The sequence below is a fragment of the Peromyscus maniculatus genome, chromosome 18 (assembly GCF_049852395.1).
Source record: "Peromyscus maniculatus bairdii isolate BWxNUB_F1_BW_parent chromosome 18, HU_Pman_BW_mat_3.1, whole genome shotgun sequence".
Classification (NCBI taxonomy): Eukaryota; Metazoa; Chordata; class Mammalia; order Rodentia; family Cricetidae; genus Peromyscus; species Peromyscus maniculatus.
This window is the reverse complement of record NC_134869.1, coordinates 16,390,830-16,401,749: the sequence shown is the minus strand read 5'-3', so window position 1 is coordinate 16,401,749 and position 10,920 is coordinate 16,390,830. Positions and strand designations below refer to the sequence as shown.

Genomic DNA, 10,920 nt, shown 5'->3' with positions numbered 1-10,920 from the left:
CATAGTCCTGGCCCTTGGTGCCTTGGTAACACTGTTTGGGGAGGTTTACCAGTCCTGCTTTATGGACCTGGGGGGTGGGCTTTGAGATGAAAAGGCCTTGCCTACTTCCGGTTTCCTCTCTCTGCTTCCTGTTTGTTATTGAAGCTGTGAGCTCTCAGCTTCCTGATCTTGCCACTGTGCCCACTGCGTGCTGCCACGTCTCCCCACCATGCCCACCGCGCGCTGCCACGCCTCTATGCCACGCCCACTAGGCGCTGCCACGCCTCCCTGCCACGCCCATCATGCCAGCTGTGTGCTGCCACGCCTCCCTGCCACGCCCATCATGCCAGCTGTGTGCTGCCACGCCTCCCCATCAAGATGGATGCAATCTTAGAGTTTACCCCTCTGGAAGTGTAAGCCCAAATAAACCGTTCCTTTTATACGTTGCCTTGGTCATGATGCCGTATCACAGCAACAGAAAAATAACTAATGTGTAGTTAGCTTTCTTTGGGGACTGCCAGCCCTCAAATAATGACACAGATTTGTTTATTTTTTTAATAAATGTATTCATTATGTAAACAATGTTGTCTGCGTGTACACCTGCAGGCCAGAAGAGGGCACCAGATCTCATTACAGATGGTTGTGAGCCACCATGTGGGTGCTGGGAACTGAACCCGTGTCCTCCGGAAGAGCAGCCAGTGCACTTAACCTATGAGCCATCTCTCCAGCCCCAGTGACTTATTAATTATGAAACCTCGGCCTTTAGCTCGGGCTTGTTCCCAACTAGCTCTTATAACTTAAATTAACCCGCTCCTGTTAATCACTGTTCTACTATCTGGCTTCTTACCTCCTTCATTCTGTACATCCGACTTGCTCCACAGCTCGCTGGTGTCTCTTGTGTGCCTAGATTCTTCTCCAGTTCCTCCCCCTCTCTCTGGAAGTCATGCCTATTTTCTGCTGCCTAGCTATTGGCCATTCAGCTCTTTATTAAACCAATCAGAATGCACCTTTCATACAGTGTGAGCCAATATGCCGCAACACCAATGTAAGCCTAGTAAGTTTATGGGAAATGTTTTGTAACTTTTTTTTTTTTTTTTTAAAGACAGCCCTGACTGTCCTGGATCTTGCTCTGTAGCCCAGGCTGGCCTCAAACTCACAGAGATCCGCCTGGCTCTGCCTCCCTAGTGCTAGGATTATAGGCGTGCACCACCACCGTCCGGCTAAAAAAGAAGAATTTAAAAATGACATAGCAAAGCGTTAAACACAGAGGTAGACCTAGTGTAACTACAGGGGTCAGCCCACGAGCCAGCTCTGTGAGTGCCTTAGGTTAAGTAAAAAGGCTTAGTAAAGATGAGCTAAATTTCCCAGGAAAATGTTAAAAGCAAGAATGTTTAATCCCTACTAAACCCTTCCCACATGGAACTAGGCCCCTCCTTCTTGATGTGAGGGTAATGATGATCTTCTGAATGTCGTAAGCACACACTGGCAGTCCACTTTCATTCCAGCGCATGTCTAGAGGTGCCTGCAGGAATGAAGCATTGACTATCTCCACGCGACATTACTGCAAAGCAGAAGCTGTTTTGTGTATTGTATGAGCTCTTCCTGCACATTCTTTCCTCCAGTAATTTCTGGTGGAAAATTTAGACAGGCCTATGCCTAAAGTCAGTGAGTGGAATTTTTTTTTACAATAAGTAGATGAGACATGATACGATCTTGTAGCCACCGCCCAGCTTCAGTACCTAAATAACCTATCCCTTAAAACATTCCTGCTTTTAAAACTTTATCCCAGCCATGACTTAAAGGTATGTAAAAATTCCTGGCGCCAAGGAGAAACACCTGAAGGTGAAGGGACAAAGTGGGTAGGTCGCCTGCCGGACCAAGGCCAAGATTACAATAAAAAAAAAAAAAGGCATGGCTCGGGGTGTGCGCCTGCGCAGTACGAATCCTCCTGCGCACTCGCAGGCCCGGAAGGGCCGGGGGCGGCCGGGGGCGGGGATAAGGTTGCTAGGAGGACGTGGTGACGCCCGGGGCTCCGCGCTCCTCTCCGCCAATGAGCGGCGCGCGGCGCAGTGACGCTCGGGGCGGCGTCACGGTGACGCCGCGCGAAAGGGCACCGATCTCCGGGCGGGGAGGACATTCGGCCTCTGTGCGCCGCAGCCTGGCCGAGCGAGCGGTTGAGTGTTCGCCATCTTAGGCAAGTGCGCGCGGCCCGGGCCTGGGCGCGGAGGGTGCGGGGCGCCGAGCCCTCAGGTCCCTGGTGGCCGCCGCCTTGGCGGTGGGCCCGGCCGGGCGCGGCGTCCCTGGGGGTTGGCGGGGGGGAAGACGCCGTGACCTCGTCAAGGGCGCCGCCGAGCCGGCGTGGGTCGGGCTCGGTGGCGGCCTCCGGTGCCAGGGCCCGGTGCGGGGTCCCTCACCTCCCCGCTTCTCTCTCTCTTCCCCCCCCCCGGCAGGAGCATGTTCTCGTCCGTGGCACATCTGGCCCGGGCGAACCCCTTCAACGCGCCGCACCTGCAGCTGGTGCACGATGGCCCCTCGGGCCCCCGCAGCCCCCCGGGCCCGCCCCGGCGTTCCCGCCACCTGGCTGCCGCCGCCGTGGAAGGTGAGGTCACACCGTGCTCCGTGCGAGCGCCAGAGCCATGCTGTCCTTCCTCCCCACCCCACCACCACCCCACTGCTCAGCCTCCGAGACCCGGGCTGGAGGTCCCGGAAAGGACCGATCCCGGGCGCTGACCCTGATCCCGGCCGCTGTCGGGATCCTTGGCCCTCCCTCAAGGGCGTGGAAGGGCCCGGGCCCAGCGCCACTCAGTGACCTCTCGGTGTCCCCAAAGGAGTAGAGGCAGAGAGGCGGTTCCCAACTTCTTTATCTCCCCCCCTTGTGCCCGCTTGGTCAGCCAAGTCAGCTGGGTAAAGTCTCCTTTCTGATCACTGGTCAGCCACAGTTGCAACTCCATAACTTATGATTTGATTTGCCTCTTTTTTTTTTTTTTTTTTTAACCCCCTCCTGGAAAAAGACTCCTTTTCGCTCACATTTTCCAAGGTGTTTTTTTTTTTTTTTTTTTTTTTTTTGGTTAGCTGATGGGGGAGTCATCTTTTCGTTTGGTTGTCTGTCAGGTGATGGGAGGGGGTCTCTCGCTTTTGGTGCTGCTGGTGAAGATGACTTGCAGATTGTTATTAAGAGGTTATCTTCTGGGATTCGAGGTGGTTGGTTGATTTAATTGTTTGTCTTAAATCCCAATGGAACATGGGTACAGGGAAACCTGGACATGGAATTATAGCAGTCAAAAGTGGTTACCAACACTGCCTGTAAAACAGAAAGCCCCCCCCCCCCAGTCATTCATGTGCTTCTGTTATGTCTTAAATGTAAATCGAAAAGTCTTTCCGCTTTCCGATTTATTTCCTTTCATCTCCCTCTGCTTTAAAAAGCTAAAGCAGATGGTTAACGTTTTTTGATGGCAGGAATTAGAGGCACATGTGGTTTTATGGGAGTTCATGAGTGAGTAGTTGGTTAATAGCTGGCGTAAACGTTAAAGTTAGCAGGTTCTGTACCTGTCAAGTGCTCTTTTTGAATTTGATTTGTTCTTCACTCTCTTAGCAACTGCGCTTAGTTGAAGTTACCAGGGTAGGAACTTTTAGAGAATAGTCAAAGTTAGAGGCAATTAAAATCTCACAGATACACATCCTGATAATTTTAAGTGATTTGATTTGACAATGACTTTCTTATAATTTACACTGTATAAGAACTCATCTTTCTCACTAATTGTAGCTGGTGGCTAAAGCTGCCTAGTAGTTATAGTGCTATTTCAAAAGGAAATAGAAATTTTTTTTCCTAATCCCCCTCAACTTCTCAATCTCTGAAGAAATAATTGATTTTTTTTCTTCAATCAAACAGAGCAGTATAGCTGTGAATATGGATCTGGCAGATTCTTTATCCTCTGTGGAGTTGGAGGAATTATTAGCTGTGGCACAACACATACAGCATTGGTTCCTCTAGATCTGGTTAAATGCAGAATGCAGGTTTGTGTTGCATGTTGGACTAAAGCGTTGTTGAAATATGGTTGCTAAGTTGTAAGAGGTAGACTGCTACTAACAAGATGTGTGGAAACCTAACTACCAAGGAGGTAAGTTGATGACCACTAATACAAGTTTATATTAAAATGCACGGTGTGTCTTGTCTTATTGCAGAGTACAGTTGTGAATTTGGCTCCATGAAGTATTATGCACTGTGTGGCTTTGGTGGGGTCTTAAGTTGTGGGCTGACACACACTGCTGTTGTTCCCCTGGATTTAGTAAAATGCCGCATGCAGGTTTGTATTGGCATGAGTGGTTTTATTTATACTTATTTGTACTGTATAAATGAATGATATTGATGTGTTAGTGTGTGGGCGGGTGTCTGGTGGATGGCAGCCTCTGGGAGCTGGTTCACACTACTTGAGACTTGTCCCAGGCTGTCAGGCTTGCAGGCAAGCGCCTGCCATTTTACTGGCCTGGGTGTCTTCTGTATATGTGGTTTCTCTTACTAACTACAAAATGGTTTTAAGCTAGAATGTAATTATATCACTTCCCTCTTCCTTTGCTCCCGACAACCCCTCCCCTGCATCCACTTCCCCTCAAATTGATGGCCTCATTTTTTACTAGTATATATTGTGCTGGAGATGGAACCACGGTCTTTAGTATGTGTGCTAGGAGCACGCTCAACCACTGAGCTACAGTTCCAGCCTTTTATTTCTTAAAAGATTTTTATTTTTACTTTATACATATGTATACCTACATGTATGTTCATGTACCACATGTGTGCCTGGTGCCCAAGAATGCCCCAACAGGGCATCTGATTCCCTGGAGCCTGAGTTACAGGTGGTTGTGAGCCATCTGGGTGCTGAGGATCCAGTCCAGTGCTCCTAACCAGCCCCAGTTCTCAGCTGTGTAAAGAGCTTCACAACTGAGAAGTGGAGGCATCACAACTGCTGGCTTCAGGAAAGAGATTCCTAGTTCTTTTTCATTTTCTTTTTTAAGGTGGTTTTTGTTTGTTTTGTTTTGTTTTTGGATTGTTACTTAAGTATGTGGATGCCCAAGGAGGCCAGAAGAGGGTGTCCCATCTCCTGGAGCTGGAGCTACCAGGGTTGTGAGCTGTATGGCATGGGTGCAGGGAGCTGAACTCTGCTGGAAGGGGCAGTATGAACTCTTAGCACTGAGCTGCCTCTCGGTTCTCCTTGACTGCCTCTCACACGTGTGAGTAGATTGTTAGCTGGTCTCGGTTTTACTGTAAGGGCATCATAACTGCTGGTGTTTAGTTCTGGCCAGAGGCCTTTTTCAAGGCTTACTAATTTAAGACCCCAAGTAGTCATTGCATAAGTATTTTATATATCAGAATGGGTAATCAATCTTCTTCCTGTGTATGTGAAGTAATTCCTGTCCCTAAATACGAATAGACTGAGACAAAGATCATGTTGATTTCTCAAAGCTCTTACTGTCCATAGGAAAATTTGTGAGCATTGCCTCTTCTATATTTTTTTTATTATTTGAATATTTTATAACTATTAAAAGTAATCAAACATTAAAAATTTATTTGTCCCAAACAGGATTAGAAGTCTCCTTACCTAAAAGAGAAAGGAAGGTGAAATATTAGAGGGAGAGAGGAAGGTGATGTATCCCAACCCTTCTAGTATTGGCAGAAATAGTGAGATAAGCCCCTACCCCATTGGTTGTTAAGTGAACAGATGTGAAGTGTAGCTTCTCTGAAACATGCATGTCTTCTGGAGTGAATTTAATTTCTGAAGTAAAAGAGATTCTCAGATGCTGTACCTCTAAAAATTGTATTTAGTTTGATTATCTACTGTTCACAAAGGTTCACAGTATAGTATAGTCTACTTAAAGGATTCCGATATCAGGAATACATATTTACATATTTAGACAATAAATAGCTTTAAGTTGTTTTAAAAGGTAATGTACTAGGTGTGGTGGTACATGCCTTTAATCCCAGCACAGGCAGGTAGACCTCTTCAGTTTGATGCTAGCCTGAGCTGTATAGTGAGAGAGACCCTGTCTCGATAAAGAAAAAAGTGGTGAGAATTAAGAACAGGGTTTTTTTTGTTATTGTTGGAATTTTATAGTCATGACTATCCAAGAGTTAAGTATAGTTTAAAGGAACCTAGACCTTGATGTAGAAGTTGTTTCTACTTATAAAAACAATCCTGAGTAGGGCCTGGGAAGTGGTAGCTCATGCTTATAATCCAGCACTTGGGAGGCAGATGTAGGAGGTTCGCTGTGAGTTTGAGGCCAGCCTGGGATAGGGACCCTGTTTTAAACACCCACATCTTCCTGGTTTGGCTAGGAAGGTGGCTTAGTTGGTAGAGTATTTGTTATGTTAATATGAAGAATTTAGGTGATAGTATGAAGAATTTAGGTGATATTCCTAAGCACCTGTGTAAAAAGTTGGGCATGCTTGTAATCCCACTGTCAGGGAGGATACAGGAGGATCCCTGGAGTTCTCTGCCAGCTAGCCTGAGATGCAGGCACTGTTGTGGAGAAGATCCCAAAGTAGATGTTCCCAGCATCAACCTCTGGCCTCCACATGCATGCACACAGAAGCACACACACATGACTATACCACAGATTTTTAGAAATCATAGGTGTTTATATTAAGCTAAGAACTGGCATATACCTTTTTTGTAGTTATTAAATTTTAAAATAAGAAAGAAAAACTTAGTAGAATACAATGTTTGCAAAGTGTTAGATTATTTTTAAATTGTATTTTTTAAGAAAACTCATTGTAAACTTGCAAATAAACACCACACAGCTAATTAACATGGCTCTTTGCATTTTATTAACATTTCCCTTCTTAAAGGTGGACCCTCAGAAGTACAAGGGCATATTTAATGGGTTCTCCGTTACACTGAAAGAGGATGGTGTTCGTGGTCTGGCTAAAGGATGGGCCCCAACTTTCATTGGCTACTCCATGCAAGGGCTCTGCAAGTTCGGCTTTTATGAAGTCTTCAAAGTCTTATATAGCAACATGCTTGGTGAGGTATGTGATTTAACTCTGACACTAAAAGTCCCGAGTGTTGGGGATCAAGAAGGATGTTGTGCTTTTTGTTTGACTTACCATGCTTTATAGCTAAAGAAATGGCCCCTGGAATAGTGAGCAGCCTGTCTCAAATCATAAAGGGAGGATGAAAAACAAAGTGTATTCCATACATTACTATGCTCCTCTTAGTGCCTATATTGGATTTCTGTGAAGCTTGTCTTAGACCAAAAAAGGGGAGAGGAATATTTTTAAGATGTCTGAAGTTGTGTTGTGTCATAGAGAGTCACATTGAAATAGACAGTGTGGCAGTGATTCACGTCTGTTCTGTATTTGATTTTTAGGAAAACACCTATCTGTGGCGCACGTCACTGTATTTAGCTGCTTCTGCCAGTGCTGAATTCTTTGCTGACATTGCCCTGGCTCCTATGGAAGCTGCTAAAGTTCGAATCCAAACCCAGCCTGGCTATGCCAACACATTGAGGGAAGCTGTTCCCAAAATGTATGGCGAAGAAGGCTTAAATGCGTAAGTGAGCATTTTCCTGAAAGTAACCACCGGGGAGAGAGAGCTTAAGTCCATTTGTCCACCTGAAAATGAGTTAACTTAAGTGTCTGTGGACTTGGGTGGGTTGGGCTTGTTAGAGCATCTCTAATATACTGACAGTTAACTTGCGTGTTTCGTGTACCAACATGCTTCCTTAGATCCACCTTTGTGGGTGATCTTGAATTGAGTTCTACTTGTAAACTTCTTGTTTCTTGTAGTTCCAGTCCAAGAAACATCCAGCAACTTTGTTGGTTGTATAGTCAAAGGTGCTTGAGTCATTGGCATGTGAGATAAATATACCTGCATGCTAGTCTTAGGTTCTGATGGAAATGACTGGCGTCATGCTGTCATGTGTTACTGTCAGGACTCGACTGGTGTGCGGACACTTGTGTGCTGGTGGGAATCTCCGCTAGGCTAACTCGGACCCCTGTGTAATTAGCCTCCTCCTCATTTCCTAGGTTCTACAAGGGCGTTGCTCCTCTGTGGATGAGACAGATCCCATACACCATGATGAAATTTGCCTGCTTTGAACGTACTGTTGAAGCATTGTACAAATTTGTGGTTCCCAAGCCCCGAAGTGAATGTTCAAAGGCAGAGCAGCTGGTTGTGACGTTTGTGGCAGGTTACATAGGTATGGCTTACTTATTTACATTCTTTATTTACTTAGTTATTTATATATAGGCAGGGTCTCACTATATAACCATGGCTGTCCTGGAATTCACTCTGTAGACCAGGATGGCTTTGAACTCACAGAGATCCACTTGCTACTGTCTCCCATGTGCTGGCATTAAAGGTGTGCACCACTACTCCCTCCAGCTGGTATGAATTATTTAGAACACACTTGTTCATGAAATTATGAGCAGATTGTATTCACTTCCGTTATTGGTCCCTTTGTGAAGAAAAAACTTCCAAAGGTTAAAAAATGCAGTTTTGTTTTCCTGTTTTTATGCTCTGCTGGATTCATAAATACTTTCTAATTACTTCCTAAAAGTTATTTTATAATTCCCATTATTATTATGGCATACCACTATTATGCTTGAAAATGCATCTGCTTATAGCCATCTATCTATAACTCCATATGCAGGAGAAAATGCCCTTTTCTGACCTCTGAGAGCATGCCATTTGTGAGCATACAAGGCATGCATATGGTATACATGCAGGGAAAACACTCACACATAGAAAATGAATAAATATAAATTTTTTTTAAAAAAGATTTAAATAATAAAACTAGAGAGCCAATGTGGTAACACATGCCTGTAATCCTAGTACTTGGGAGGCTGAGGCAGGACTATCACTGAATTTATCTTGATTTTTTTCCCCCTTCAGCTGGAGTCTTCTGTGCAATTGTTTCTCACCCTGCTGACTCTGTGGTCTCTGTACTGAATAAAGAGAAGGGAAGCACAGCTTCTCAGGTCCTGCAGAGACTCGGCTTCAGAGGTAAGATTGGCTTCCCCCTAAAGAAAAAGCACCATGTGGGGAGTGGCGGGTGGTGGCAGGTGGTGGGACACTCCATTCACATGTCCTCTGTGAACCAGGTGTGTGGAAGGGCCTCTTTGCCCGAATCATCATGATTGGCACTCTGACCGCACTACAGTGGTTCATCTATGACTCCGTGAAGGTCTACTTCAGGCTCCCTCGCCCTCCTCCACCTGAGATGCCAGAGTCTCTGAAGAAGAAGCTTGGGTTGACTGAGTAGATCATGCATCAAAGTAACATGGACTGAATCTGCTTGTTGATCAGTGTTAAGAAAGTACAGAGGAACTTTTATATATTGGACAGTGTAGGAGTTGTCTGTTCCGGATGTGATTACTGTAGTACCCTTGCTGAAGGCAAGGGTTTCAAACTTACTCTAAATAAACTCATCCACTCATGTCTATGAATTGGTTGTTTTAAAACCTGGTATCGAGGCTTGGCGGGGATGGTTCCACGCTTTTAATCTCAGCACTCAGGAGGCAGAGGCAGGTGAAGGTGAGTTCAAGGCCAGCCTGGTGTACAGAGCATGTTCCAGAGTAGGCTCCAAAGCTACACAGAGACCCTGTCTCAAAAAACCACCAACACCACGAACAAAATCTAGCATTGAAAAAAGATTTAGTCATAAAATAGTACAAAGAATTAAGATATTCTCCCAGGAACAAATGTAAACTAACCATTGGTGTTCTTCCTGAATTGTCTCCTCACTGAAGGAGGTCCTGTATTAGGAAATAGTCTTAAGTTTTCAAAACATGGTTTATTAAATATGGATAAACACTCATTTGTGGGTTTGTTTTGACAAGCTAATTTTGGGATAGCAAATTTTTGTCTCATGTCCAGTTTTTGAGTTTCCTGATCTTTATTTTTAAAAGGTCACCCAAATTAAACTAATTCTTAGAATGATAGTTAAGGACCAAAACAGGATTGCTAAAAAACTCATAAACTAACCTGCTTTTCACACAACCAGACTAAATCTACTGTCGGCTATTTCCAGTTTGGATTTAAAGAGAAAGACTGCTGGAAAACAGTCGGGTGATTGGAGCAGGAGATGCAGCCTCAAGCATACTCAAGACTCCTGAGGTTTAGTTAGAGGCTTCAACCACATTTTAAAACTACAGTGTAATGTTTTTGTAGGTCACTTTTCCACTTACTCAAATACAAAGGCCTAGTTTATGCTCTTCTGATTACAGTTTTGCTTTGAAGTCCTTGGTTATTTGGAGAGGGCTGACAGTCTCTACATAAGATAAATATAAAATGTGTGTGTATGTGTGCTGGGGTAAGGATTGGGTCCAAGAATTTTGAGACAGGGGGCTGAACTTTTGTATCCCTGGCTACTGGTCTGGAACTTAACCACAGTGAAGCCAGTCAGGTGACCCTCCTGTCACAGCTTTCTGGGATTACAGATAAGAGCTACCATAGCTTGCTTCTGCAAGGACTCCAATAGAAATGCTTTTATTATAATTCTGTTTTCTAAGAACGGTGAACTAAATATAGGAGCCGTGCATCTGGTTGGATGTTAATTTCTCTGTTGTCACCTTATGCCTTTACTGAAGAGAGGAGGAAGGGTTAATAGGTGTGGGATTTTTAGGTGAAACCTTGTGTTTCCTGGGTCTAGCCAGATGGTTACTGTGGTAACGGCATTGGCAGTGTGCATTCCTTACTGCCATGTCACAAGACAGGTACCTAAGTTAGGGCACACAATCGCAAGCATTCGAAGTTCTGGCTCTGGATCTTCGGATGGTCTTCAGCTTTTCATTTGCCTGCGCTAGAAAGGTTCTCTTGTAGCATATTGGTGGCTCCAGGGCAGCTGGAGTTGGGTGGCTTCTAAGGCTTGTAGTAAAGGCAAAGATGAAGCTGATTTAGGACTTGACCTTCAGAGTTTTCTAGCAAACTTCCACTGTATGACAAA

The 10,920-nt window shown here is 45.0% G+C and overlaps 1 protein-coding gene and 1 non-coding gene across 3 annotated transcripts; both read left to right on the top strand.

Moving 5' to 3' along the window:
* The first annotated feature begins 2,034 nt into the window (after window positions 1–2,034).
* Window positions 2,035–9,413, top strand: Slc25a3 (solute carrier family 25 member 3). 2 transcript variants are annotated; one of them, XM_006979811.4, is made up of 8 exons: window positions 2,035–2,173; window positions 2,430–2,578; window positions 4,162–4,283; window positions 6,821–7,000; window positions 7,342–7,523; window positions 8,000–8,172; window positions 8,868–8,978; window positions 9,077–9,413. In XM_006979811.4, the coding sequence occupies exons 2-8, from the start codon at window positions 2,434–2,436 to the stop codon at window positions 9,235–9,237; spliced, it is 1,074 nt and encodes a 357-aa protein (XP_006979873.1). In that variant the 5' UTR covers window positions 2,035–2,173; window positions 2,430–2,433; the 3' UTR covers window positions 9,238–9,413. The 2 variants fall into 2 exon arrangements, with proteins under 2 accessions (XP_006979873.1, XP_006979872.1); XM_006979810.4 differs by lacking the exon at window positions 4,162–4,283 and adding an exon at window positions 3,869–3,993.
* On the top strand, window positions 7,685–7,928 carry LOC121823866 (small nucleolar RNA SNORA53). Its single transcript, XR_006065503.1, has one exon. It is a non-coding gene; the product is annotated as a small nucleolar RNA SNORA53 (small nucleolar RNA).
* Window positions 9,414–10,920: the final 1,507 nt, after the last annotated feature.

Coding starts and splice junctions, on each gene's coding strand:
- Slc25a3 (XM_006979810.4), top strand. CDS start 2,434: ATGTTCTCGTCCGTGGCACATCTGGCCCGGGCGAACCCCTTCAACGCG. Junction 8,173..8,867: donor GTTTGTGGCAGGTTACATAG/GTATGGCTTACT, acceptor TTCCCCCTTCAG/CTGGAGTCTTCTGTGCAATT. Junction 8,979..9,076: donor GCAGAGACTCGGCTTCAGAG/GTAAGATTGGCT, acceptor TCTGTGAACCAG/GTGTGTGGAAGGGCCTCTTT.